This window comes from Equus caballus, chromosome 20 (genome assembly GCF_041296265.1).
Source record: "Equus caballus isolate H_3958 breed thoroughbred chromosome 20, TB-T2T, whole genome shotgun sequence".
NCBI lineage: Eukaryota > Metazoa > Chordata > Mammalia > Perissodactyla > Equidae > Equus > Equus caballus.
Genome location: NC_091703.1, coordinates 5,247,809 through 5,275,719, shown reverse-complemented (window position 1 = coordinate 5,275,719; position 27,911 = coordinate 5,247,809). Strand labels below are relative to the sequence as shown.

The 27,911-nt window shown below is 52.1% G+C and overlaps 2 protein-coding genes and 2 long non-coding RNA genes across 8 annotated transcripts in view; 1 reads left to right on the top strand and 3 right to left on the bottom strand.

Moving 5' to 3' along the window:
• Positions 1-9,781, top strand: part of SLC22A23 (solute carrier family 22 member 23) — a 158,238-nt gene extending 148,457 nt beyond the window's left edge. For 4 of the 5 annotated variants that reach the window (XM_023624370.2, XM_070244052.1, XM_070244053.1 and 1 more), the window contains one exon: positions 5,339-9,781. In XM_023624370.2, coding sequence (XP_023480138.1) covers positions 5,339-5,696 — 358 coding nt within the window. In that variant the 3' untranslated portion in view covers positions 5,697-9,781. The remainder of the gene's footprint in view (positions 1-5,338) is intronic. The other variant, XR_011429447.1, reaches the window with a different exon arrangement.
• LOC138919328 (uncharacterized) lies at positions 3,294-5,438 on the bottom strand. The gene is made up of 2 exons (XR_011429454.1): positions 5,313-5,438; positions 3,294-4,763 (listed from the first exon to the last, which is right to left on the bottom strand). It is a non-coding gene; the product is annotated as an uncharacterized lncRNA (long non-coding RNA).
• A 1,268-nt stretch (positions 9,782-11,049) lies between the features above and the next one.
• PSMG4 (proteasome assembly chaperone 4) lies at positions 11,050-19,446 on the bottom strand. Its single transcript, XM_023624372.2, has 3 exons — positions 19,102-19,446; positions 14,622-14,697; positions 11,050-11,237 (listed from the first exon to the last, which is right to left on the bottom strand). The coding sequence occupies exons 1-3, from the start codon at positions 19,429-19,431 to the stop codon at positions 11,116-11,118; spliced, it is 528 nt and encodes a 175-aa protein (XP_023480140.2). The 5' UTR covers positions 19,432-19,446; the 3' UTR covers positions 11,050-11,115.
• Positions 19,447-20,344: 898 nt separating this feature from the next.
• Positions 20,345-26,405, bottom strand: LOC111769238 (uncharacterized). The gene is made up of 3 exons (XR_002802072.2): positions 26,184-26,405; positions 24,330-24,519; positions 20,345-23,908 (listed from the first exon to the last, which is right to left on the bottom strand). It is a non-coding gene; the product is annotated as an uncharacterized lncRNA (long non-coding RNA).
• Positions 26,406-27,911: the final 1,506 nt, after the last annotated feature.

The window sequence follows — 27,911 nt, the reverse complement described above, 5'->3', positions numbered from 1 at the left end:
TGAAAGAGGAAGTGAAAAATGGAAGGTTTGTTTCTTGTGTTTAAATGTAAGATGCTGGTATGTACACGTTTAAAAGAATGATCTGAAGATTCTGGAATTCTTTTTTTTTTTTTCCAAAGATTGGCACCTGGGCTAACAACTGTTGCCAATCTTTTTTTTTTTTTTCTGCTTTATCTCCCCAAACCCCCCGTGTACATGGTTGTATATCTTAGTTGCATGTCCTTCTAGTTGTAGGATGTGGGACGCTGCCTCAACGTGGGCTGACGAGCGGTGCCATGTCCGCGCCCAGGATCCAAACCCTGGGCCGCCACAGCGGAGCACGCAAACTTAACCACTCAGCCACGCAGCCGGCCCCGATTCTGGAATTCTTAATTCAAGCTTGCTACTTCTGATAATGTCTGCCTGTGTTTCAGTCTTTCTAGCCTTAAAACAATTTAGATATTATTACTAGTAAAATAAATATATGCACTGGATATTAAAACTTTTGTGCTCCTAAAGCACAAGGAGGCAAAACTTGCCCTCTGGTTCCCTTTTATCTCTCAACTGAGGCATCTGCCTGCTCTGATATTTAAACATGGGGATATGCTACCCCCTAGTGATAACCTAGAGAAAAGCGGAAAATGCACAAGTCAGCATTTAGGGCGAAGAAAATAAAGTACCTTAAAACCAAGCGTGTAATGATCCCATTCTCTAAACTGAGATTTCAAAAAAAAAAAAAAAAGCCAAAAACAGATTACCAAATCCCACCAAAGTTATTCTTAATCTTACTGAATAATTTCAAGTTATCCTTGAAAGAAAACCAAACACAACATTGCTTTCATGGGAAAAAATATATAAAGGTTTATTACATATTACATATGCATGTGTACATATATTGCATATTATATACATACATTTATATATATGTAGGTACTCTTTTAAAATGAGCCATCTGGGGCCCGGCCCTGTGGCTCAGTAGTTAAGTTCGTGCACTCCACTTCGGCAGCCAGGGGTTTCGCTGGTTCGGATCCTGGGCACGGACGTGGCACTGCTTGTCAGGCCATGCTGAGGCAGCGTCCCACATGGCACAACCAGAAGGATCACAACTACAATATACAACTATATACTGGGGGGCTTGGTAGAGAAGAAAAATAATAATAATAATAATAAAAGGAAGATTGGCCACAGATGTTAGCTTGGGGCCAACCTTTAAAAAAAGAAAATGAGCCATCTAACCCTGCTGTAAATCAAATACACTTCACTCCATTTGACGAGACTTCTCAACGTCATATGTCCACATGATGTGGTTCAGTTGGGCTGTGAAGGGAGACTTGCGTCTGGCACAGCTCCTTTAACAGTGGGTCCATGCACATCCTTCCCGGTGGGTTTGTGCATTCCACCTCCCTGTGTATTAACCCACGTGTGGACTTCACGTGCACTGAGCAAGGGAAGTCTGTCTCGCTGTTTGTCAGTGCTGTCCACACTTGGAGACAGGATGGTCAGGCGGCAACCCGGGAGGTGTCGGAGAAAATGATGTCTTACTGGTATCAAAAGCCCCAGTGAAACACGTCCTTTATCCCTAGCATCCGACATGTCCCTGGCAACATCCTGTGGCTTCCTGAAGTGGCCGGAAATATCAAAAAAGACTAAATGGCTATTTTAGGTGTTCCTATTACTCATCTTACAGATGGATTCAATCACATTGCTCTTTATCATGGTCATCTATATTTAACCCACCCCATTCATTTGGGTGAGCTGACCTTCCTACCTAGGAAACCAGCGTAATCCACAAGCATCCAATATTTATTAAGCATAAACAGTGTGTGCCAGCTGATGTTCTAGAAAATAATCCTTGCCCTTGAAGGGCTCATCGACCAATAAGATGGTAGGCATGTGGACAAATACTATCAGAAAGGTGCACAGTAAGCATCTTTAAAAGGTGATCTGGGACCCTCTGCCTTGGAAGGGGATTAGTATCTGGGAGACACTCCCAAAATATTGCTGTTCCTCACCTGTGTGCCCTTGATGGCTCTGTGTAGCACAATGGCGTGACTGCTCCCACAGCACTCTCAGTCTCTGCCTTGGCAGAAGGCTTTCCAACACGCAGCTCTGATGACACCACAGCCCGAGTGAGAGGTGGCCGTGTCCTCCCAGGGCGAAGGCTAGGGAATGCCATCACTCACTGAGTGTATCAGTTATCTCTGCTGTGTAACAGATTACCTCCAAAACTTAGTGGCCTAAAACAACACATGCTTCTCGTCTCAAAGTTTCCGTGGGCAGGAGTGGGCGTGGCCTAGAAGGGCTCCCTGCTTCAGGTCTCCACAGGCTGCCGTCAGCTGCAGCAACATCGGCCTCCAAGCTCATTCAGTAAGTGGCAGGAGTCGTCGTCCCTTTGGGCCACTAGAACAGAATACCATGGACTGGGTGGCTTAGAAACACCATTTCTCGAATTTCTGGAGGTAGGGAAGTCCAAGCTCGAGGTGTCAGGAGATGTCATGTCTGATCAGAACCTCCTTCCTGGTTCTTAGACGGCTGTCTTCTCGCTATGTCCTCGCATGGTGAAGGGGCAGGAGGGCTCTCTCAGAGTCCTTTACAAGGGCACTGACCTCATTCGGGAGGGCTCCACCCTCAGGACCAGCAGAGCAGACTAACCAATAACCAGTCTATAGGTAAGAGACATAAGGGGAGTTTGACTTGAGCCAAACTGAGGATTATGACCTGGGAAGGCCTTTTCCAGAAAGAAAGAAGGCATTACGGAGAATCATGCTTTCAGTACAGTCTTATATCCTTGAGAACAAAGAACATACATTAAACATGCCCAGGATACATATTCATCGAAGTTTCAAAGAGGTGTTCAGTTGCAAGCTAGCAGGTCAACATGCCCCGGAAGTCAGGAAACGGACTCCTAACACCAGTATCACCAACAGGGCGTATGGGAGGATGCACTCTTATCTTTTTTGTTGTTGGTTTTTTTATTTTTTGAGGAAGATTAGCCCTGAGCTAACATCTGCCAATCCCCCTCATTTTGCTGAGGAAGACAGGCCCTGAGCTAACATCTGTGTGCATCTTTCTCTACTTTATATGTGGGACACCTACCACAGCGTGGCTTGACAAGTGGTGCCATGTCCGCACCCAGGATCTGAACCGGCGAACCCAGGGCCACCAAAGCGGAACATGTGCACTTAACCGCTGCGCCACTTGGCCGGCCCCAGAAGCTTTTAATTTTGATGACGTCTGGTCGATCATTTTTTCTCTTATGGATCCTGCTTTTGATGTCATAACCTAACCTAAGGTCACAAAGATTTTCCCTTATATTTTCTTCTAGAAATTATATATTTTTAGCTTTTACATTTTGGTCTGTGATCCGTTTTTTGTTCAGTTTTGTATTTGCTGTGAAGTGAAGGTCCAGCTTCATTCTTTTGCATCTGCATATCCAGCAGCACTTGCTGAAAAGACTGCCCTTCCCCCACTGAATCTGCCTTTGTCAACAATCAGTTGACCATGAATGTAAAGGTTTCCTTCCGAGCTCTCAGTTCTGTTCCATTGATCCACCCGTGCACTAATCCCACACTGTCTTAATTACCGTAGCTTTATAGGAAGTTTTAAGTTGGGAGGGTGAGTCTTCAAATTTTGTTATGCTTCAAAATTGTTTTGGCTAATCTGGGTCCTTTGCATTTCCATATAAATCTTGGGATCAGCTTATCATTTTCTACAGGAAAAAAAAAGGTCCTCATCTGGGAATTTGATAAGGATTGTGTTGAATCTATTCAGTTCAGGAAGAACTACCATCTTAACAATACTGAATCTTCCAATCCATGAACATGGACTGTCTCTCCATTTATTTTTATCTTCTTAATTTTTCTCTCAGCCGTGTTTTGTCGTTTTCCGCATGCAAGTCTTGCATTTCTTTTGTTATTTATTGCTAAGTATTTTATTCTTGTGATGTTATTGTGGGTGGAATTTTCTTAATCTTATTTTCGGCTTGTTTGTTGCTGGCATGTAGACATACAGTTGACTTACGTATGTCGACCCTGTATCCTGTGCCCTTGTGGGACAGGCTTTTCTGAGTTAGAGCCACCTACAGAGCCAGCCCAGAGATACACAGGCTCCTGCAGAGCCGGGAGCCCACCTCCCCATGTCCTGGAGCTGAGCGTCCCCTCAGCCTCTCTCTGCCTGAGCACATCCCCCTGGTGGGAGACAGGTCACTTCACTAAAAGGGGGTGCAGAACTCTTGAGCAGCGCCATCTGAAGGTTCTTCCTTAAGCCAACTGCAGTCCACATCTCTGTGCCCACTGCCCGCTGGCCTGGTCTGCTCTCTGGGGCGAGCAAACCGCTCGATGCTCCTTCCTAGAGACAAGACCGCCTCGGCCCGGCCCCTCCATGTGGCCCCAGAGCTGACACGAGCCAGCTGAGCCCTGTCTGGCCTGTGCAATGCAGGGCACAGTGGGACCATTACCTCCTGTCACCTGAACACAGGGTCCTCTTTACTGCAGCCCAGCGCTGCACTGCTCTCTCAGTGGCCACAGAACACCTTATCCCCAACAATACGCTTTTAAGAGCCGTAACGGATTTTTTAAATGTTGCGTATCTACTAACGCCTCTGGAATCTGTGGCAGGTTCCCTCATGGCAGCAGCGGGGATAAACGGCTCATGCCCCTGGCTTGCGTCCAGTCCTTTCTGAGCTCAGTGCTGCAGTGAATTCCTCTCCATCAGTGCGGGCTCCAGCACAGCATTTCCCAGAGACGGGGCAGTCTCCGCCGTGGTATGCCGAATGATCCTAGGAACTACACAAACCCAACAATAAGTAACATCAATACACAGAAATTATTGCTTTTTAAAGCATCTTCCACTCTCTCCAGTTGTGGCAAAGACGCAGTCTGTTAGTGCTGATATGTCTTTAATTATTTCTTTAACCCCTGGTAACCCTCCCCCAACTACCCCTTTTCTAAATGAAGAGCAAGCCTTGGGAAAATGGCATAATTTAGTAATACTTTGTTTTTCATTGTAAGTTATCTATGGCAAGTGATACTAGTTTTCCATTTGCAGTGGCATTATAAAGTTGCCTTTCAAAATGAAGTAAAAGTTTGAGTTGATGAGGAAAAATATTAACTGGACTAGAGGTGGTACACAGATACGGCCAAGGTGAAGGTGGTTTGGGATCTCGACAGGTGGGATACACCGGGATGGTGGCAAGGGCAGCCGCCCCCACCACTGAAACCTGGCTTCCCGGTCTGCCATGAACTTGCCCTATGCTCCCAGTCAAGCCGTGTCCCCACTCTGGGAGCCACCGCACCCTCTGCACCCGACGGTGGGGTCTTCCTGTGGACACTAACCCTGTGTGGTCGTGCCCCTCCTGCAGGTGCGGCGGGCTGGGGCTGGTGCTGGCCAGCGCGGGCTTCGGCATGTTGACGGCGCCCATCATCGAGCTGCACAACCAGAAGGGCTACTTCCTGCACCACATCATCTTTGCCTGCTGCACGCTCATCTGCATCATCTGCATCCTCCTGCTGCCCGAGAGCAGGGACCAGAGCCTGCCCGAGAACATCTCCAACGGGGAGCACTACACGCGGCAGCCGCTCCTGCCGCACAAGAAGGGGGAGCAGCCCCTGCTGCTCACCAACGCGGAGCTCAAGGACTACTCCGGCCTCCACGACGCGGCTGCCGCGGGCGACGGGCTGCCCGAGAACGCCACGGCCAACGGCATGAAGGCCATGTAGCTGTGGGCGCAGCCTCCCTGACGGGGCGCGGGGTTCCCAGGGTTGGGGCTGCTTGGGCACAGGTTTACAGACCAGGGACCCAAGCCGTGGCTGGGGCAGGGACGCCCACCTCTGCTGCTGACGCCACGGCATCACGAGACTTTGAGCTGGTGTGGGGGATTCTGTCTTTCCGAAACTCTGAGGAGCGTGTGTTTGAGGAAGCAAACGCTTTGGAAATAACCCTTCAAAGACTTTCTTTTCTGCCATTAAATGTTTGTATTTATTTTGGTCATTTTTATGAGAAGCACTTTATTCCCTCATCCTGCAATAGAACCACCTCCTTCGGGAGAGGGACACGGTGGCCGGAGGCCGAGGCTTAAGAACCAGTGCAGCCAGTCTCCTTGCTGGGGCTGGGGCGCCGCTCTCGTCCACCCCGGAGGAGCAGATGTCCCCTCTGCCGCCCGGGCCACCCCACGGCTGCCTGCCGGTGTTCAAGGAGAGACCCCACGATCCGTCGGGGAGCGTTTCCATGACTGCATTTTGGACAGAGTGAAATGTAAATGAGTAGGTTTTTGCTAGAGAGCCTATGTGTGGTTTTTAAAGGTTTTTCTGTTTGTAAGGTAAGAGCTTCTGTTCCATGTGTTGGGGGAAAGCGGCTCACAAATATCATTAAAACCAGCTTAGTCTTTCCTTCCAGATTATCCTTTTGTACTTGATGCTAGAAGCTCTTTGGGGAAAAGCTTAAGCATTTCACCAGAAATCTTAAATCATTACTGGTACTTCTGCCACAGTTTCCTGACACAGGTTTGTCTGCCCGGCTGAGTGCAGTGAGCAAGTATGTTGAGGTCTGAGACGTGTCACCGTTATTAATACTCCTTCCCAGATTTGGCTCCAGCAGCAAAGGTCCCTTTCAGTCAGCTTTTTTGCCAGCACTACTTGAAAACACGGCTACTTTCTGAACTAAAACCAACAGCAGACTAGGTGAACTAGACGATGAAGGCAAGCCCGCTGGAGGGAGGCGCTCCCCCAGACGCAGCTGTCGCCCGCGTCTCGAGCACACGCCACGTGGAAATCAGCAGCTTGGATGACTGTCGGCTCTCCCTGACCTCACGCGAGACTGTGAGCCTGTGGGAGACGCCCCACCCTGCCTTCGCCTGCTTTCTGTCACCTCCTCAGCACCGAAGCGGGGCTCAGGGCCAGAAGTGGGGTCTCACAGGTGAGTCCAGCTGACCTCCAGCCTCTTAAAGCATCAAGACCAATTGAAAGCAATAACTCACCAAAGTCCGCCTCCACCCCCACCCCCGATATCCAAGGGGTCTCACTGTGTTGCTCGTTCCATCCCAGACAAGGAGGCTTCCTCCTGCCTTTTTCAGGTCCAGCTGTCTCCCCCTGGCTGTGGGTGTTTCAGAGGACACTTGGAAGGCCTCCTCAAGGACACCCAGGGCCGCTAAAAACAGGCTTCATCGGCACAGGTGGGTGCCACCTCGTAGCTACACAGGCACCCGATTTTTTGGACAGCCTGGGTCCTTTCTAGAATTGTCCACTTCCCAACTCTGTGACACGTGTCTTTGCCAGGGGCCGTGTTCTTCCAGGAAGTCATGGTCTCAGGTCTGTGTGAAGCAGTTAGGTGACTTCCAACTGATGGCTGCCAGCACTCAAAGGGCCAGAACAGAGGTTGACTCAGCGTCCCTTCCTCCCCTTCCAGCTTTCCACCTGGTCTTTTCTTACCGTCTACACCCACTGCCCTCCTCCTAAGTGGGCAGACCTCAGTAGGAGCCACTCACTTGATGAAACATCGTGGAGAGGCGAGCAGACCTGCAGGCCCATGAGCGCCGTGTCTGTGTAACCACTGTCCCTGTCTCATTGGCCGCACCTGGGGTCTCCAGCCTCCTCTGAGGACCGGCTGCCGGGAAGGTGGGCCATCTGGGCTGTCTCTCCCCAGCTCCACCTGTGCCGAGCCCAGCTCATCCTCCCCTTCCCTCGTCTCTTACGGCATTTTTGGTCCACGTTTCAATGTTAGTCCGCATTCACCTTAATTTAAGAAGGTCTTTCTTTACTTCTGCGCAGCCTTCGCGTACCAAACTTGTGAAATACCTTTTGCCTTTTTTAGAGTACTTACTACAGAGCCACCTGGCAGCAAGGCCATTGGGTCCAGGACCAACATGTGCAGCAGCCAGGCCATTGGGCAGTTGGGGAAGGTAGGAAGGAGCCAGCGAGGTCCCTGGGCCGCCTCCAGCCAGGTACATGTCTGCATCCGTCACCCCAGCACTGAGACACCTCACAGTCCCTCTCCTGTCCCACAGAAGGACTTGTGAGTCCTTCTCACTCTCTTTAAGAAACATATTGAAGCTGTCGAGTGCAGCCAGGAATCTCCAGGAATGTGGAGGCAAAGCCCAGCACTTCTAACTCCTGTCCCCAGGTCCCTGATCGCCATCGTAACTGACAACAGAAACACTAGTCGACCAGCAGCCGGCCCTGTCACGTCAGCCTCAGGACTAACTCGTGTTGACTAGAAGAGAAGCTGGCTATGAGGACTGAGCTCTCAGGACCAAAGTCTGGTGGATGTGCATGAGGCTGGCTAGCCGATGGTCGGCAGTGACATCTCAGCGGAGGCCCCACAGCTCTCCTCTCCTGGCAGCCTCAGGATTCGGCTGAGCTCCTGTCCTGTTGCCTGTTCAGCGTGGGGGTGTCTGAGGCTCTGCAGGAGCGCCTTTGTGAAGTGTCGCCATAGCAGAAGGGCTTCCCTGTGGGCGGGGCTGTGCGGCCAGTGCCCCAGGCCATCGCCTGGTGTGGACTCCTCAGTCCATTCCCCTCACGGCTGGAGGGAGATGCTTCTCTCTCAGGCCGCTGCCACCTCCAGTCCACCCTCTGCAGCACCCGCACCCCTGGCCAGGGAACATCCAAGGTACGTGCTCTGGCCGCTCTCTTCCACCCACTCCCAACCCTAAGGATCAGGGAGCTGGGGGCCCTTCAGTAAAAGTTACCCACAGACATAAACACCTGGGACGGGCTGGGTCTTTCTTCATTTTGTTCTTTTCCAGAAGTCCATCATAACTTATCAAATACCGTAAATATTAGCACCCAAGACAAATAGGAAAAAGGTTTAAATGTTTTCTAAAAGAGCATAATCCCTTGCAGCTAGAGGAGAGGGGCTGTTAAGTTGGTTTGGCGACAGAACAGCGAGCAAGCAAAACAAGCCCTGTGCAGAAATACTGCACTCAGGCCAGCTTCCCAGAGTCACACACGGGATGGCGAGTGCCCGTGCAGGGACCGTGTGGCCGGGCGTGTGCGTGCGGGGCAGGCCGCACCCCACCGCTCTGAGGGCTGGACACCTCACTTCATGTATCTCGTGTTTTGGAAAAGCAGTGCAGTGTGTTGTCTAGTGGGGAACTCTCCCCTCCCTCTGTCCTTCCCGCAGCCCCAGCACGGAGGTTTCTCTGTAAGAACCGTGTTCCTGTACCTGCCGCCCGGGATTCCTCTGGAGGTGCTCCTGCATAGCACAAGCCTAACCGAGTTCTGAACTGTCGTTCAAAGCTCAATGTCTGCATGATGTCACATCTGTGGTTCCTTTGGGGAAAATTTGTATGTAAATGTACAGAAATAAAAACATTGCCCATTAACAAATTTCCTCTGGAATGTCTTCCCTACCTCATCTGATGGTATCCAATGAAAGACATTTCACGACCACTCACTACCAGGAATAAAACTGTTGTCTCAGACCTGGCTGCGTCCCTGCGTCCCTCTGTCAGTGCCTCTGCAGAGCCAGCCCCCAGGCTCGCCCTGAGGGACGGTGGGTGGCCTCTCACTCCGCTGCAGGCCCTAGTCTCAAAGGCAGGCAGAGGCGGGGATGAGATTAAACTTCACTGTGTGTGTCGTGCCGCTCCTACACCACCTGAGGCCCGGGCCCTCAGTAAACTGGAGAGTTCTTTCCTCCCGTGTGTTGATGTCCTGCTAACCCGTGGCCTGAAGGTTCCTAGAGAGGTCAAGAAATGCTTATCTTACACTGTGATTCTGTGAGGAAAGACTAATACTCCAAAACTCTCTTCTTCAATGTAGTATTTTTTAACAAGAAAACAATATTTCTTTAATAAAGTATTTATACCAAACTCTTCTCTCCTTAGCCCTGATTTTGTTACTTACTCTTCCTAGAGAGGTACTCATGGTGCTTCCACGCTCTGGCTACGCTGGCCGGGGCCTTGGAAGTTAGCACAGGAAGTCTGCAAAGGAGGGAAGCATCCTGAACCCCAGATCTACTCCTCCGAAGGGCCTTTACATCCTGGCCAAAGTGCCACCCCCGCCCCACTGGCTGCCTACCACTGGCCCAATGCAAGGCTTCTGCCACTGCATGAAATGTGTTACAGGGCCCGACTATCCACCTCTAGTAACAAAAGGGGTCCAGATGGACCAGATTAGGAAGTCCTTTGCCAGGGGTCCTCAACCTTGCCTGTGCTGAGAAGCACCTGCGGAGCTTTCAACCCGCAAAGCCTGGGCCCCAGGCCGCCTGAGTCTCTGGGAAGGGCCAGGCATGGTGATCTGGGAAAGCCCCCTCAGGGATTTGAATGTGAAGTTAGGAAACCTGACCCATGAAATACTGGCTTTCGGAAAGGGATGTGAAGGAAAACATGTAGCACGTGGTACTAGAAAGACAAATCCACTTCAGGTGGCAGGCGGACAAGGGCTAAGGATTAAAGATGACCCGAGCAGGGACTTGGGAGAAAAGAGGAGGAGGAAAGACAGGTAACAGGAAAAGCCAGGAGGAGCCGAAGCTCGTGGATCCACAAAAATGACATAGATCTATGAAACCATAATTGACATCTTGACTGCCATGGCACTTGGAGTCTGCAAAGCATTTCTGTATGTGCAGTCCCAACAAAAACCCAGCAAGGTGGAGATCAGTCCCATCCCATAGGTGAGGAAATGGCCCAGAGAAGTGCGACTTCACCAAGACCATAAACCTGGTGAGCAGGGCGGAGCAGGCTGGGACAGGCCAAGAGACAGTGCGGGGGGGGGGGGGGGGGGGGGGGGGGGGGGAGAGGCGTGCACAGCTGGAAGGGAGGACGGGAGGCAGCCGGAGCCCACTTTACACAGACCCACCACCTGAACTCTAACTGGGGTCATGACTAATGCGAGTCTTTCTGGGGTTATTAGACGGTCCGCCCTCCATCCCATCAAAATCACATTTTACCCCTTTTCTCTATTTTTGAGCACTCGCATGAGGAAACCTTCCTGCCCGTTCTGCTTGTCTCCTTGCCCAGGGTGATCAGTTACAGCCTTTGAAAAGACCCACCTTCTGGTGAGGGGCAGAAGGAAAGTTAATAAGATTAACCCTGTAAAAACAAAATGGAAACACATTAACCTGCTGACAGACAAACAGTAGAATTCAATCCATTTATTTAAATGTGTACTATACATAAGTTACAAATCCTCGGTTCTGCCTCAGCTAGAACTTCTCCGGGAAAGCCTCCATTTCCTCCTTGATCCTGTTTTCTACAAGTAATGCGAAGTTGCTGTCTGTGTTTTGAAGGTTATAGCTGACAAACACTTGTTTGTTGGTCTTCCTGGCTAAAAAGAGAAAACACATCGACACAGCCATGACTGACGTGCCCGGAGGTCCCTCCTCATGGCTACCTTACAGCTGAGAAATGCTTGCAGAAAGCGAATGGGGTGTTGGGGAGAGAGGAAAGTTCTGATTTCTACGACTTCACAGGCGGCTGCTGCAAATGCAGACTGAACTCTCTTGGACCCTCTGCTCATCTCCAGAACAGAGTTTCTCAGGGTGTGGTCCCCTCATGAGCAGCATCACCTGCCAACTTGTTGGAGATGCAGTTTCTCAGGCCACACCCCACATCCACTGAATCAGACAGGCTGGGGTGGGTTGGGGCCCGCAGTCTCTGTTCACAAGCCCTCGGGGATCTGAACACTGAGGTTTGAGAATCACTGCTTACAGAGAAAGCTGGTTTGGCTTTTTTTACTTCCTAAAAACACAGATAATGTTAAAGTATTTAAAATAAAATATTAAAGTTCTCCTTCAGCGCCACCCTCTCTACGGATTCCACTCCCCTCCCTGACACAATTCTACATTTCTGCACATTTACAAATAGATACACACACACACACGTGTAACTTTCAATTTGATCTTGAATATATGTTCTAACCTCTTTCTACAGAACTAATAAGAGTCGAGGTGTCCTGCTCCAACGACAGAAATCAAGCACAGTTACAAGCCCAGACGCTGAAGGCAGCACAGTCATCTAAGACCAGGAGGCAGGAAGCCTCAACCAGTTGCACGGTGTGATTCCCAGTGCTGAGGCCTCCCTGGGCCTCACCTCACACACAGCCAGGGTGCAAACTCCTCCTCCCCACAGAGGCACCCACCCCACCCTCCCACACGGACATGACCACGCCAGTCCCATCAGCAAAGGCGAAAAGGGGGTGAGGTGAGGAGAGGTGAGGCTGGGGCCTGTCAAGTCACACTAGCTCAGTCTGCCCTTGTTCAGTGGCAGGGACTTCCCTGTCCCCAGAGGGGCCCACTCCGATTCCAACTGCTCTCCTTGCTAAGACAGGGTCTTAACAGGGAGCAAAGCTGTGTCTGCCTGCATCGTGCGCCCAGCTGACCCAGCTTTGCCCTCCAGAGCCACACGGAGCTGGGGGTCCCCACTCCACCGAAGCCCCCCAACGCTTCCATGGTGATTCTGAGCCCTCTAGGTCACTTCTTTCCCAGCTTCCTTTCATCTTCCATGTGAGCTGCTGTTTCAGGACACCTCTCTCATCTCATTTCCCCTTGAATAGCTCACTTTCCACTGCAGGGTCCAGGCCCACCCACGCCTGAGACAGCCGCACAGCCCAGGGCCGCCTGGACAGCCCTGCGGGACCTTGGCACGCACTCACTCAGCCTTTGTGGTGCTGGCAGCCATGTCACACCACTGACTTCTCGAGCCTCATCTGTGTTCCTGTCCTTGCTGGGCAGTGGTTGAGGGCTGCCAGTCTTTGCCGATACACACAGGATGGGGCCTTTCATTAATATTTGACTTTAATAAGTTGGTAAGGATATATTTTCTGTCTGTGTTCTATTTTAATGTGTGTAGATTATTGTAAATTGATGTAAACCACGTGAGAGATGTTAATTTTAAAAAGCCCCAACATTTGAACAAAACTGAAAAACAAAACAACAAAACAAAGGGGCCGACCCAATAGCGCAGCGGTTAAGTTCGCACGTTCCACTTCTCGGTGGCCCGGGGTTCACCGGTTCAGATCCCGGGTACAGACATGGCACTGCTTGGGGTGCCATGCTGTGGTAGGCGTCCCAAATAGAAAGTAGAGGAAGATGGGCACAGATGTTAGCGCAGGGCCAGTCTTCCTCAGCAAAAAGAGGAGGATTGGCAGCAGATGTTAGCTCAGGACTAATCTTCCTCAAAAAAAAAAAAAAACCTAGTTTTTTTCATACAAACTGCTACTAGGCCTCCATCACAACGACACTCCTGAGCTCATCTTACTTCATTGGCGTAAACAACTGATTTGTAGCACGCCAAACAGGTTCCCAGCACCCTTCTCTACCAGAATCTGTCGTCCACGCTGTGGCGGTCCACCCAGTTTTCTGGCTCTCTAAGTAGGAACACGCCATGTCTTCATGGGACCAGGCATGTCACAGAAGGAGCCTGTTGCACATGGGCGTGTCACTCCCTTGAACAGTGGCAAACGCAGAGAGAAACAGCAGAAGCAAAGCGTGCCGTGTCTTCAGCTTACTTTCACATGGCTCAGAGAAAATAATGACACAACAGAGAGGGAGCGATGACACTTGGGGATCTGGGTGACGGCTAAGCAGGAATTCTGTGCATGCTTTTGGCAGCTTTTCTATAAATTTAAAATTATTTCCTAACAATAAATTACCAAAATAACCTGGCTGACACTAGTCAGGTTTCTAACTTCAGGCTAAAGAAACAGTACCGTGGACGTTCCTAAAACGCCGCGGCTGCCCTCGCGGCCTGCGCCCTGTCCACGCAGAGAACGCGGTGTGGCGCGCCCACGGGGAGCTGGCTCGCCCGCCCCGGCGCCCTGCTGCGCCTCCACACGCAGCTGCACCGTACCTGCGTGCACCCGGAGGGGCTGACACAGCAGTTCCCACTGGGCAGCGATCAGGCTGGTAACTGTCACACGATTAAAACATAATCTCCCCAGAATCAGGGGCGGGGCCGGATCCGCTGCGCACCCCCAGCGCCAGGGCACAGGGGCTCCCTCCCTGGCTTGACAACTGCGCTGACTGGGCTCCCTGGTGAACACAAAGACTGAGGAGGGGACGGGGGCTGCCCTCCTGTCCGCGGTCTTCGGCGCCCGTGACGCCCTGGCGGTGGCGCACGCTGGCGGAGGCAGAACACGCTGCCCTCACCTGAACTGCCTGGGTCTTCACAGGAGTCTGCGTGCGCGGAGGGGGCGGAGCCTTCGACCTCCCGTTCTTTGCTTAACACCCACTCTACGCGACGCTCAGGCCAGGCCGGTCTCTCTTCTGATCTCTGAACACCACCACACGGAGAGAGAAGGGCAGTCCCTCCTCCTCGGGGCTGGTACCCTGCTCCACAGGCTCCACCGAGTCCCTGGGAGGCCCAGGAGGCCACCTGGAGTCGCTGCGGCATCATTCACACTCTCCTCCCGAGATGATGTGCTTACAGGAGGGAGCAAAATCACCTCTCACTCCCAGGCTTGGACGGCAGCCAAGCATGACATGGGAGTCCCTTGGGAGCACACTGGCCCTTGGCCCTGAGACAATGGGCATGGACGTGCCCTCCTTAAAGAAGACCCAATATACAAAGGTCTGTGCTTAGCCTGCAGTAAGGAGTTGGTTTACCTCTCAGTATAAAGATTCTGTACCTCTGAAGTGGCTTGCCTCATGATTCCATTAAACAGTGAGGTCCCCATCTGGCTGCTCGTGCAGCGCCAGCTCTGGGTACGTACCTAAGCGCTGGGCAAGGCCAGTGGAGGTCGTGTCAGAAGTGTCTCCGAGGAGGGAAGTGGACACGGGAATGGAGTCCTAAAAGGAAAACAAAGAACACAGTGCTGCTTCTCCAGCAGCCAAGCTCCTGTGCCTTCTGCTGCTTCACGAGGGTGGCTGTGGCAGGTTCTGGGAGGTCAGACACATCTGCCAAGAGAAGGAAGGTCTGGCATCTGTGTCAATAGCCAGGTAGGTTGACCTTCTAATGCATATGAGGTCACACAGCTGGGACAGATGAGAAGTCACCTGAATCTGGCATCACAGTGCTGTTAATAAGTTCCAGGGCCTATTTCACATAAAGAGCTTGTTTTCGTGTTGGAAACTCCAAAGCATGCTGAAGGGCAACATTAGGAGCAAGACGGAAGCAAACAAGAACATTAGGGGCATAGCAAGAAGAGAGCCGATCAGAGTCTGGGCGCCAAGTGCCTCGGGTCCCGCTCGCCCCTGAATGGCCACCAGCCGAGAGGGCAGGATGCCTAATCTCCTCATCGGGGCCTGTAGAGAACACACCTCGCCAGCCCCTGAAGGTGTCTGGGCTCTTCAAGGTTAACAAGGGCCCTGTGACTCTGCAGACAGCCACCAACCTCAGCACCCAATGACGAAAATAAAAACTTCTGAACATGCTCAGCCGATCCTCATTGCAGATAAGCAGCAATAAAACTAGAGACAAATAAATGTGGCCCTCCTGAAATCTAGAAGTAATCTTACTTCCAACTCCTTTGGAAGCAATTCCTCTTACCATTAAAAAGGCCTACCTTCAAAGAAAAACACCACTAACTTATAAGGTGGCAAAAAGGAAGACTTCTGAAAGAAACAGCTTCGGTACACAGGTCCAGGAGTCTTAGGAAGTGACAAGGTTTTTATAGGGACAAGCTTGTGCAGTCAGAGGCTCTGGGGTTTGGTGCCCTCCCGAACCCACACCGTCCAGGTAGAGACAGGTGAACTGAACGCACACCTACTGTGTGTCAGACACTGTGAGCAGAGCACAGATCAGAGACTGCTCCTTGTCTGCCAAGGGTTCAAAGTCACTCCAATATGAGACAAAATTGTTGTCTATAAAACAGATTTATTTGGTCTATAAAGATGATCAAAAAGCACAGGATAAGGGGCTGGCCCGGTGGCGTAGTGGTTGGGTTTGCATGCTCTGCTTTGGCGGCCCGGGGTTTGCAGGTTCAGATCCCGGGTGCAGATCTACACACCGCTCATCAAGCCACGCTGTGGCAGCATACCATGCACAAAATAGAGGAAGACTGGCACAGATATTAGCTCAGTGACAATCTTCCTCAAGCAAAAAGAGGAAGATTGGCAACAGATGTTAGCTCAGGGCCAGTCTTTCTCACCAAAAAAAAAAACAGGACAAGAATGAAAGCATTTACTGCATGCCTTTTTGTTGAAAAAGATACAAAAATATGATCTGAACGAGTTTGCTGTTTATAGATTTCATGATTAACATTTAGCTGTATGTTAACAGTACTTACAGTTAAACCACCTGAAAACAGAAAATCTACCTTAACAGAGTGGCCTTTTTCCACCAAAAACAAAATTTAAAACCCCATATTGCTACCCTTCTTAATACTTCATTATTTCCAAAATCACATCATGCCAGCTAGTCTCCCAGGCAGACACCTGCCTAGACAGTTCTGCCGTGGCTGGAGCACCACCTTCCACTCCCCCAAGTAGGCCGAACACGTCCTCGATTCTCTGAGCACACAGGGTCCCACACCCCATCTTCCCTCGTCCCAGGCCAGCTTCCTCATGCTGGTGGGACAAGCATCATCCTAGTCCTGCAGCCTCTCTTGGCACCAAACACAGACCTGCTCGCTGTGAGACGGGCCAGCTGGGAGAGCAGCACAGCTGTGCAGTCTTGTCTTACATGTGGGGGTTTGGGGACAGTAGGAGGGGGCAGACCTCACAGACCCTTTGGTACCATCCTCCACACATGGGCTGGCAAACTTTTTCCAAGAAGGGCCAATAATAAATAATTTAGTTTTTATGGACCACAAGGTCCAACTCCAACTCCTCAACTCTGCCATCGAAGTGCAAAAGCTGTGCCAGATGCTACTGAATGGACGGGCATAGTTGTGTTCCAATAAAACTTTATTATAAAAGTAGACGGCAGACCAGCCCACAGGCAATAGTTTGCTGAGCCCTGTTCTGCAGGAATCTTAGGTTTCCTCCCTTAAGTTATGGCCTGCACCTCTTCCCCCTAGCTGGCTGTGCACCTGCCCCTGGAGGGCACACAATGTGGTCAGTAAGTGGGACTGGCTCCTTTTCTGTTCCTGCCCCAATCTCGGTGGACAGTGACTTTCCAGTTGAGAAAATACACCCTACTAGGAGCTATGACTACCAAGTGGTCAGGCCAACAAAGCAGCCCACAGGAGAAGCCTTGAAGCTGATTCAAGATAGCAATGCCTCGTCTTAACCAGTGAGCAGTCCTGGGCCCCCTATGGCCCACGGCCCTACCCGCTGTCGATGACTACAGCCTTAGATCTAGGAAAGCAAGAAAGTAAGGTGGCTCTAGAGCACCCTGACCTCCAGACACACAGCCCTGCCCATCACCCCCTGCCCTCCAGGCCTCCGCCTCTCCTCCAATGAAAGACCTGAGACAGCCACCTGCCCAAAGGCCCACCTGCTGGTACTCACCAAAAAAGAAAGGAAAAAAAACACAGCAGGAAAAGAACAGCAAGAGGAGAAAGGGAGAGGAGGGCACTGTGTGAGGATATCCAAAATCGCATCAGAGCCTTCTTCCTGAAGCCTTGCCCAGGCCCTGCCTGTGGCTCGCTCCTCTGACTTCCCACCACCTCTGGGCCCCCGTACCCGAGATTACAATCCTTACTGCCCGACTAGCTGCGGGTTACCGCTCCTTCTCCCTAGCAAACAGGGTTCCCTGAGGGCTTCACTTATGCCTTCAACAAGGATTTGAGGAGCAGCGTGTCAGATGCTAGGGACACAAAAACTCCTAACACAGACCTCACCAGCACCATGGACGCTGACAATAAGCTGCAGAGGGAGCAGCTGCGAGCTAGAGCAGCCAAGAGGCCACAGCCAAGAGGCCAGTGAGTAGGCAGGGAGGAGGGTGAGAGCAGGGGAGCCACCAGGTGACAGGGCCTCCAGGTCAAGGTGAAGTCTCTGGTTACACTCTGAGATCCTCTCTTGAAAGGTGTGGAGCTGAGGAATGACAGTGTCACACTGCAGTGCTGCCCTGTGGAGCACTGGCCATAAGGTAGTGTTGTGGATTGAACGTGTCCTCCAAAAAGATATGTCCACATCCTAAGCCCTGGTACCTGTGAACGTGCCCTTATTTGGAAATAGGGTCACTGCAGATGTAATCAGGATGTCAGTTAAGAGGAGGTCTACTGGAATAGGGTGGACCCTTAACCTAATATGACTGACAAGAAAAGAAGAGACACAGAGAAGGCCATGTGACACTGGAAGCAGAGACTGGAGAGATGCAGCTGCAAGCCAAGGGACACCAAGGACTGCCAGCAACACCAGGAGCTGAGAGAGAGGCCTGGGATGATTTTGCCCTCAGAGCTCTCAGAAGGAACCAGCCCTGCCAACCCTTTGATTTCAGACTTCTGGCCTCGACAACCGTGCAAGAATAAACCTCTACTGTTGGAGGCCTCTGGGTGTGAGGCACCTTGTTACGGCAGCTCTAAGAAACCAATACAGGAGCAAAGGGGGCATCAGCCAAGGAGGAGCCGAGATGCTGCGCGCCCGGCCCAGGGTGGCAGATCTGCCCGAGCTGAGAGCTGGCTGGATTCCCTGTAGGTTATGACTGACATTCGGCACGTGGAAGGTGGGAGGCACAGAGGAATCAAGGATGACTCCAAGGTTTGGACGGAGTTGCCATGACAGGGGTGGCCTGGCTCTTGGAGGCACAGGTTCGCCAGGAGAGCTCCAGAGTTTGGTCTTGAATACGTCTAGCGTGAGATGTCTACTAGACTTCCAAGTGGAAATACAAAAGTCTGAAGTTCAGGAAAGAGGTCTGCACTGGAAACATAAATAAATGTTGGTGCGGTCAATATACAGACGGCATGAAAGCTGAGCGGTAGGCGCCATCCCCCAGGGCGCGAGTGTGACCAGAGAGCAGAGGTCCCAGATGAAGCCCCTGGACAGCCAACTACAGAGATGGAACCCGGAGCCAGCAGAGGGGTGGGGAGGGGAGGGACCCGCCGGGGCCCACGTGCTCCCCCCGCCGGCGCAGACCCAGACCGCCTCCCCGGCTCCCCAGGACATCAGAGGGAGCGTTCCGGAAAGCCCCGGGCCCACGCGCCCAGGACGGACCTGGGCCGCGCGCGCACCTGGGGGCCTGAAGTTTACCCGGCGCGCGCCTGAGCGCCGTCCGGCAGGCACGCCACGCCCCGCCCAGACCTCTGGGTGACCGGCCCGGCCGCGGCCGCCCGCGTCCCCAGCCCCGCGCCCCGCCCGGCCCGCACTCACGTAGCGGGTGCACATGGCCACGGCGAGGTTGCGCAGGTGCGGCGTGGCCCCCACCCACAGGAAGAGCGAGTCCGTCAGCCGCATGACGTGGAAGTGCACCAGCTGCTCCCAAAGCCGCGCGCTGAAGTTGTGCAGGGACACGTCCCCGGCCGCGCCGGCCCGCGGCCCCTCCATGCCGCCCGCCGGCCCGGCCGACCGCGCCGGACCCCTGTCGCCGCGGCGCCACAGCCGCCGGCCCGGCCAGACCCGAGCAGGCGAGCGCCGAGAGGCCGAGCGCGCCTTCGCTTTCGGTCCCGCGCGCGGGCGGGGCCGTCCGGGGGGCGGGGCCATAGGGCGGGGGCGGGGCCGGGCTGCTCGCGCTCGCCGCGCGGAGAGTCCTGGCCGCGCGCCCGCGCGGCCCCACCGGCCTCCGCCGGCGCTTGGATGCCCCGATGGGCGCGCGTGGAAAGCCCGCTGACGCCACGGCCCGGCGGGGCTGGGCTCCGGCGGTGGGCTCAGGAAGCCCACGGCGCCCGGCAGGACTCATGTTCGCTTGTTCCTTCCTTCCCGCTCCCACTATTGTTGAGGAGCAGCACTGCTGTCCTGGAGCAGGCCACATCTTCCCAGGGAGTGACACGTCGCCCTACAAAGACAATCGCCTTTACTTTACTAGTTCCCTAAGCGCTCCGAGAGCTGCCACCTCCCATCAAGACGCCATTGCTTTGGTTTACCAAAATCCTCCTCCTAGCAGCCCTGTAACTCCAGGGAGGCCTTGGACGTCCTGGCCTTAAGAATGGCAGGGATACTGAGAGAAAGCCTCTACAAAGGAAAATTGCGTCGACTGAGTTAGCGGGAGGATGAGGGGCCGCTCTTGGACTCAGGCCCCCCGAAGCTGCAGTCGCGTACAGCCGTGGGCCTTGGACTAACCTTTTAACCTCTCTGAGACTCAAGTTCCCTCATCTGCAAAACGGAGATAAGAATAGGTACCTCTCAGAGGAGGGGACAGGATTATGAGCGAGTACATGGGAAACACGGTTGATGCTACGGGACCCTTTAATCTTAGTCACTTTGGGACACTGCAGAGTTGATATAAGGAAGCCTTCAGTGTGTTAAGAGAGAATGTGGTAAAAGCAAACGGCCCATTTTGTCAGATTCTGTTACAAGCAACTGTTGAACTACATTGAAGTTTAAAAGGGTATTTTTACAGGTTTGTTCTATTTGCTAGTTATCAATGATTCAATTGTATAGCTAATTTTCAAGTCAATATTTTTTAAGAGCTTTATTAAGGTATAATCAACATACAATAACTGCACATATTTAAAGTATACAAATTGAAGTTTGGACACGTGTAACTCATGAAATCATCTCTGTAATCAAGATGGCACATCCATCATCCCCAAAGCTTTCCTCAAGCCCCTTCCTGCCTCGTCCCCAACCACTGATCTGCATTTTGTCACTACAGATTAGTTTGCATTTTCTAGAGTTTTATATAAATGGAATTATATAGTAAGTGCAATTTTGTTTGTCTGCCTGTTCACCCATAGTTATTTTGAGATTCATGTAGGTTGTTGGGTATATCAGTAATTCATTCCTTTTTATGGCTGAGCACTATCCCATTGTATGGATGAACCACTAATTGTTTATCTCTTCACATGTTGATGTTCATTTGGGCTGTCTCCAGTTTGGAGATATGACAGTAAAGCTGCTGCGAACATATGTGTAGAAGTAAGTCTCTGTATGGACATATGCTTTCATGTCTCGTAGACCAATACCTAGGAGTAGAATGGTTGTATTATATACTAGTTGTATGTGTAAGCTTTTAAGAACCTGTTAAGCTGTTTTCCATAGTGATCGTACCACTGTACATTCCTGTCAGCAGTGTATGAGAGTTCTGAGTCCTCCCCATCCTCACCAAACAGCCAGGACCATGTCAACTACTTGGTATCGTCAGTCTCTCATTTTAGCCATTGTAAGAGGTAGATAGTGTTATCTCATTGTGGCTTTAATTTTCAGTTTCCTAATTCCTAATGAACCTCAATTCATACTGTACACCATACACAAAAATGAACTCAAAATTGTTCATAAACATAAAACTTAAAACTATAAAACTTCTAGAAGAAAACATGGGAGAAAACATTTATAACCTTTAATTAAACAAAGCTTCCATAGATAAAACTCCAAAAGCATGATCCACAAAAGAAGAATTGATAACCTGGACTAATGGAGTGGATGGTCTCCCCACTCCTCACCTCTGAGGTCCTCTAATGCTTTGTCCTCCTGGAAAACGAACACAGTCTTTAAAATGGAGAGTTTCTATCTAAGAATCTGAAAGAAGTCTCTGGGGTAACTAAGATAACTGGTTAACACCCTATTGCCTCACCGGCCTCCCACGTCTACCAGCACGGTCAAAGCGTGCTCCTCTCTGCTCCTGCAGCTGGCCTCTGAGCACCACAGGGAGACCCACGTGACCCAGCAGACGTGGGCACAACCAGTCATGCCACCCAACACCATGCCACCCGACATCAGCTGCCCCTTCAACACTGCCCTGCAGTCCTTAGATTGCGTCCTCTCTCCTTTGAGGACTAGTCTCCTCAAGCCCTAACCTACCCAAGACCCAGTTCAGCAGCTGACCTTGCTTCTGATTTTACAAAGAAAACAGAGGTTATGGGGGTTGATTTCCCCAACTCCTTGTCCGTCTACTCAGACCCTTAGCTAACCCCATTCTTACCGCCTTCTCTCCCCCTTATTATGGTGAGAAATGCCCCACCTCTTGTCAAAGGTTAATCTACCCATCTGTGCTCTGACACTGTCGTCCATGTCCTCAGGAACCTGACTCCATCAACCGTGGCAGCTTCCCCACTGACTCTGTGGTGGACTCTGAGGTGTGCCACCAGATTCCTCTTCAGGAAAGGACTTGTCTCATCTGCTGGAAATGCTGTTAGCAGAAAACCTTCTACCGTCACCTCTTTTGGAGTCTGCATCCCCTTCCCCGTGCAGCCCAAATCCAGTGATTGATAGAGGCAGCAGTAGAAAGGCAAGGCCATTCCACCACAGTGCAGGACGGTGATGGACTGTTTTCAGTCCAGAGTACCCATAGGATCAGCTGAGGCTGACTACTACAAGCGTAGTATTTACCTTATACCATCAGAAGAAATTAAGGATGGATGATCAAGATGCTGAGGGCAGTCACCTCAATAAAATCTTATGGTCCCTTGCTCACTTTCTGGACCTGGAACCCAAGAACTGAAGAGCTGGCCGGGTCCCCTGCAAAACCATGGCAGGTATACACAGTATGAGCACCCAACCCTTCCGCAAAGGGACCAATGGCCATTTACTCAGATAACAGTACACTAGGGAAAGAGGACGATCCAGTCATTTCAAGGGTCAGAGTTGGAATTGAGATCTGGAGACCTGAAGTGTCATCATGGTCCTCCTGTTAGAGTGGGGTCATGGAGGAACCAGACATAAGTGGAGTCCTGGCCAAGGATCCATTGGGTCAGCAGACCTATCTGGGGCCACTTGCCTGGTCCCTGAATATGTAATTGGGACAGACATACTTGGAAGTTGGCACAATCCCCACCTTGGGTCCTTGGCCTGTGGGCTAAGAGCCATTGCAGTGGAGAAAGCCAAGTGGAAGCCTATGAAACTGCCCCTTCCTCAGCTAAGCAATATTGCATCCAGGGAGGATGGTGGAAATGAGGGCCACCCTTAAGGATCTAAAGGATGCAGTGGTGGTGGTCCTCATCCTGTCTCTGCTTCACCAGTTGAATCCTGGAAGATGGCAACAGACTACCATAAACTCAACCAAGAAGCCGTCCCAAGTGCAGCTGCCACAGCACTCGTGGTCTCCTTGCTAGGGCAGTATAAGAAGGCCTCAGGTACGCGTCACGTGGCCAGGTATTTGGGAAATACATTATTTTCTGTTCCAATCAGAAAAGAGGAGCAGAAACAGTTTGCATTCAGATGGGATTGTCAACAATATTCATTTATAGCTGTGCCCAGGACTATGTTAACTCCCCACCCTCTGTCACAGTGTAGTCCGAAGAGGCCTAGACTGTCTAGACATTCCAGAAAATATCACATTGCTGCATTACGTCGCGGTCACCTCTGTTTCACCAATGCCTTGTCTTCAGTTCACACCTATGGCCATATGGGGAATGCCACAGAAATAGCTGAAGAATGAGGTAAACACTGGAGCCTGGTGTTCGGATGGGTCAGTAGGTAGGTACAAGCTACAAATGGATGGCAGCTGCACCACAGCCTCACTCTGGCAGTGCATCTGGTCATCCCTTTTGTGTGGACAGAGCAGAAGCCTGAGCTCAGGGTACATACAGGCTCATGGGCAGTGTGAATGACCTGGCCCGGCTAGTCAGGGACCTGTTGGGAGAAAGACTGGAAGATGCAGGATAAGGAGGTCTGGGGAAGAGGCATGTGGATGGAGGGACCACAAAGTGTGAGGATTACTGTATCACATGTTATCAGCCAGCAGAGAACATCCAGAAGAGAAGAGGAATTAAGTGACTAAGTAGACAAAATGACTCTGTTAGTTGATGTTAGTCAGCCCACTGTCTTCCACCACCCCAGGGCTGGCACAGTGGGCCGGGAACCGAATAGCCATGGGGGCAGAGATGGAGGTTATGCAAGGGCAACAGTATGGAATTCCACTTACCAAAGTCCGTCTCGCTACTGCCACCAAACACCCTACCTCCCAGCAGAGATCCAGGCTGAGGCTCTGTTATGGCACCACTCCTCAAGGAGATCAGGCGGCCACGTGGTCGCAAGTTGGTGACGTCGGGCGCTCTCCACCCAGAGGGGCCAGCAGTTTGTTCTGAGAAGAATAGAACCACATTCCAGGGTGGGTTTGCCTTTCTGTCCAGAACCTCAGATAGCGCCATTATCCAATGCTTACAGAGTGTGAGATCCTCCCGCAAGGCGTTCCGCATAAAGTCACTTGAGACAGCAAAAGGGTGGGAGAGGGGGCCCAGACCCAAGGGAGTCACTGGCCACATCACACACCCCGTGCGCACAAACCGAAGGCAGAGATGCTCAGGATGGGAATTTATGCAGATGGGGAGCCATCCTCCAGGACTCTGACTACAACTTGAATCAAAGTGCTTTATATGGTGCGGCGTCCCCAGAAGGAAGACCACATAAGTCAGGGATCCAAGGGCTGGAAGCAGGAGAGACCCCACTTATCCTCCCTTCCAACCACCCATTTAGGCGAGTGTGCTTCCCAAACCTACACTTACAGACTGCAGGGTTAGAGGTCCTGCTTCCCACGGGAGGACACTTCCACCAGGGGCCACGCCACGGCAGGGGTCCCACTAACAATAGCTGTGTATGGCTGCCACTGGGCACTTTGAGCTGTTGTGTCCAAGCCCAGTAGGTTGAAAAGAAGTCACCATCCTGGCTGGTCAGAAGGAGATAAGGCTGTTGTCCCTGTGTGGGGCGGGAGGAAAATATCAGATGCCCAGGTGATCTCCTTGGGTGCCATTTGGTACTCCCTTACCCAACTGTGACAGTCAATGGACCAAACAGCAACTCTGGCCGAAGGGCAGGTCCTCCCCGGGAAGAAGTGTTGCCCAGCTTCTCAGAGAATGGGGCCCTCAAGTGTCACCCCTGTAGGGACTGCTCTGCTCCTGAGAGCTGCCCTGCCCAGAGGCCTGTCCTGGGGTGGCTCTCTGAAGGAGGCAGGGGAAGAAAGATGCGGCCCTTTGGGCCCAACACAGTCAACTCTGACCACCATTTGAGTTCTGTGGGGTCAACTGAGGTTTTTGGGGTTTGCATCTGCGTCGCAACTTCCCTTCTCCCTCTGCCCAATCCTGCTTCCTCTCTCTCCCTTGCATAGCCATGCATTCCAAGAGTACTCTCTAATAAATATCCACACTGGACTCTGAATTTGCTTTCTTGAGAACCCAGGGTGGGACAGGCACTTTCTGTGGCCTGTTCTCACCTCACTTTATGCATTTCCTGGGCCCTTTTGTCCTTGGCCATGACTGTGCTCATCACCTAATCTCTAAATATGAATCTACAGCCAGCCTTGCTCTTAGAGCCACATACATACGCAGCTGCCTACTGGCCATCGCTTCCTAACTGACCCCCACAGCACCCGGACCTTCGGCGTGCCCCCACCGGATCTCATCCTCTCTTCCAGCTTCTCACTCCTGCCCTTTCCTTTACTGTATCCCCTACATTGGTGAATGTACCACCACTCACTCAGTTTCCTAAACCGTAACTCAAGAATCTTCTCCATGCCTGCAAACAGTGCTGCCCGCGGGAGACTCCCACACCCCCTCCCGTCCTCCCCGCCTGCGCTGCTGGCCTGACGCAGACCTTGCCCTTCTCTGGCCTGGACTGCTGCTGTGGCATCCTGACTGGTCCCCCGCTTCTTGTTTCACTGGCCTCCCACTTGTCTTCCTCACTACCGCCAGAGAGAGCTATCAAATGACTAAGTCTGCTCATGTTTCTTCCTCTAATAGGAAAACCCTTCAATGATGCTTAGCCTGAACACCTGTGCAGACAGACAAGGCCCCTCCCCCAGCTGCTTCGTGCCTATCCCTTCCCTCACCTCTAGCTGTGAGCTCTGGTGAGCCGGAACTCCATGAGGCAGCCGGAACCCACTGGCTCCGTTGGCCCTGATCTCCATTGCATAGGGTGTCCCCTGCCTGGCCTGCCCCGGATTTACCTGCAGGAGAAACCATCCCTCTAGAAGTTAGCCCCAACGCCACCCCCAGGGGAAGCCTTCCCTGCCTCAGGCAGAAGGGCTGCAGCTTCTGCGGGCCCTTCATCCTTGCTCCCCCCACCTCCCCCCACAAAGAGCCGTCATTTTATGTAACGGCCTTTTTGCATGCCCATCCTCCTTCTCAGGCAGCTCTTTAAGGGCAGCTAGGGGCTCTTTCATCCTCAGTGCAGTGCACAGCGTTGGCTCTGCTCACGATAGGCATAAAACAAACAGGATTGAGTGAGTGAGTAAATGCTGGAAGCATAACAAAGAGCCTCCCAGGGCCTGGGCTGCAGGCCCGGCTCCACCAAGAACTAGCTCTGTGCCTCTATTCTAGGTCTGTGTCACCTCGGCTGTCAGTGAGAAGATTGGCTTAGATTACCTCTAAGGCGCCTTCCAGAGCTAATAGCCGGTGACGATCTGATAAGAAGGAGAAAGGTAACAAGATCCGCCGCCCGGTAAGCCCTAAGCAGGAGGGTGTAATTCTTCAGTTTACCACCAGGTGGCAGGTGGGAAGGAAGCGGGTTAGGTGCAGGGCTGCCTGCCTCCCAGACAGGGAGGGCCGGCCCGGGTTCCTGCTCTTCACCCGGGAGCTGTCAGAGGCTTTTCTCTAGCCTCTGCAGCTTTAGAACATTCCGATGCAACAGCAGATCCTGTTTCCCAGGTAGCCCACAAATGCAGAAGCAACGAGCCGCAGACCGCAAAAGAGGCCAGCCCACCGGCTGTCTGCTTGAAGAGCGGGCCCAGGGCTTGGGTGTTTTGACTCATCCCCACCGTCTTTCTGCCACGAGTTTGGGTAGTGAGCCTTTATCTGGTGTGAATTTCATGAGGGGCCAAGAATTACAGGCTTTTTTAGATGCTGGATAAGGAAAGTGCTCTGTGGGGAGGACACCTGTTACCTCGCCTCCAGGCGAGGAGAGGTGAGTCCTGGATTTGTGATGCGTACCGGCCATCTGAAGACGGAGCTGCCCCGGCGTGCCCAGTGTGCAATCGGCAGGCCTCCAGATCGTCCAGGATGTTTACAGCATCATGGAGTCTCTCCTGAGATCCTTGGGCCTTTGTCCAGGTCACCCCAAGCTCTGTGATATGCTGTGGCAGCTAATGTGCTGTTTGGGTTAGTCATAGGCCGGGTTATGCTTCGGTTACATTTCAACCCTGGAACAATGGCTTGATGCAACCACGTCTGTCTTTACCTCATGATGTGTGTCTAGCCTGGTATGGAAGGTGGAGGAGGCAGAGGTAGGAGGTGAGATGGAGGTTCTGCTCCATATAGTCCTCAGGGACCCAGACTGACACCTGGGGTCACAGCAGGAGAAGGAGGAGCTGCAGTGTTGGGTCTGGGCTTCTGATGCTCCGACCCAGAAGTGACACATCAAATCCTCTTGTAGCCCATTAGCCAGAAATAGTCACTCGTCACTGCCTACCTGCCGGGGGCGAAGCAGGGGGTTGTGTGCAAAACGTGGGGGTCAGACGGAATGTTTGATGAGCACCGCTGTCCCGGCCACAGTGACTATATGTGTGTGTGTATATATATATATGGTTTACATATATATATGGTTTACTGAGACTTACTGCATCTGCTGACCAGCTTTTGTCCGTATTCTCTGCTGAGGAGCCCCAGTGGCCGGGAGTGGAGAGGTGCAGCCCTAAACTGTGTTCACCACCCCAAGGAATTAAAGGCGGCCTCTAATCTGAAGACTATATGATAATTCACATTCTGCTCCAAATCTGTTCCTCCCACCAAACCCAACAGACTACCTACAACCGAGCCCATCAGGTCCCCTTCCTCTCCATTAGGACAGAGCCGCTGTCCGCTCCCACCTGCAGGCGCCCTCCACTCCTGCACTTGGGCCCTCGCCTCTCCCTTCTCACAGACAGTATGCACGCGACTGTCACCTCTCTCTCCTGCACTGCCGGTTTTCTCCTGTCTGCTAGACTCTTCTCATGGCAGACAGACGTGATCCTAGATAGTGTCTTTCTTTGTCTCCACAGTCTACCTTTGCATGTCTCTGCTTCCCTCCGCAGCAGAACTCAGGGAAAGGCTTCCTGTGGCTGTCTCCAGTTCCTCTTCTGCCCTTCTCTCCTGAACTCACTCCAATCGGCCGCCCTG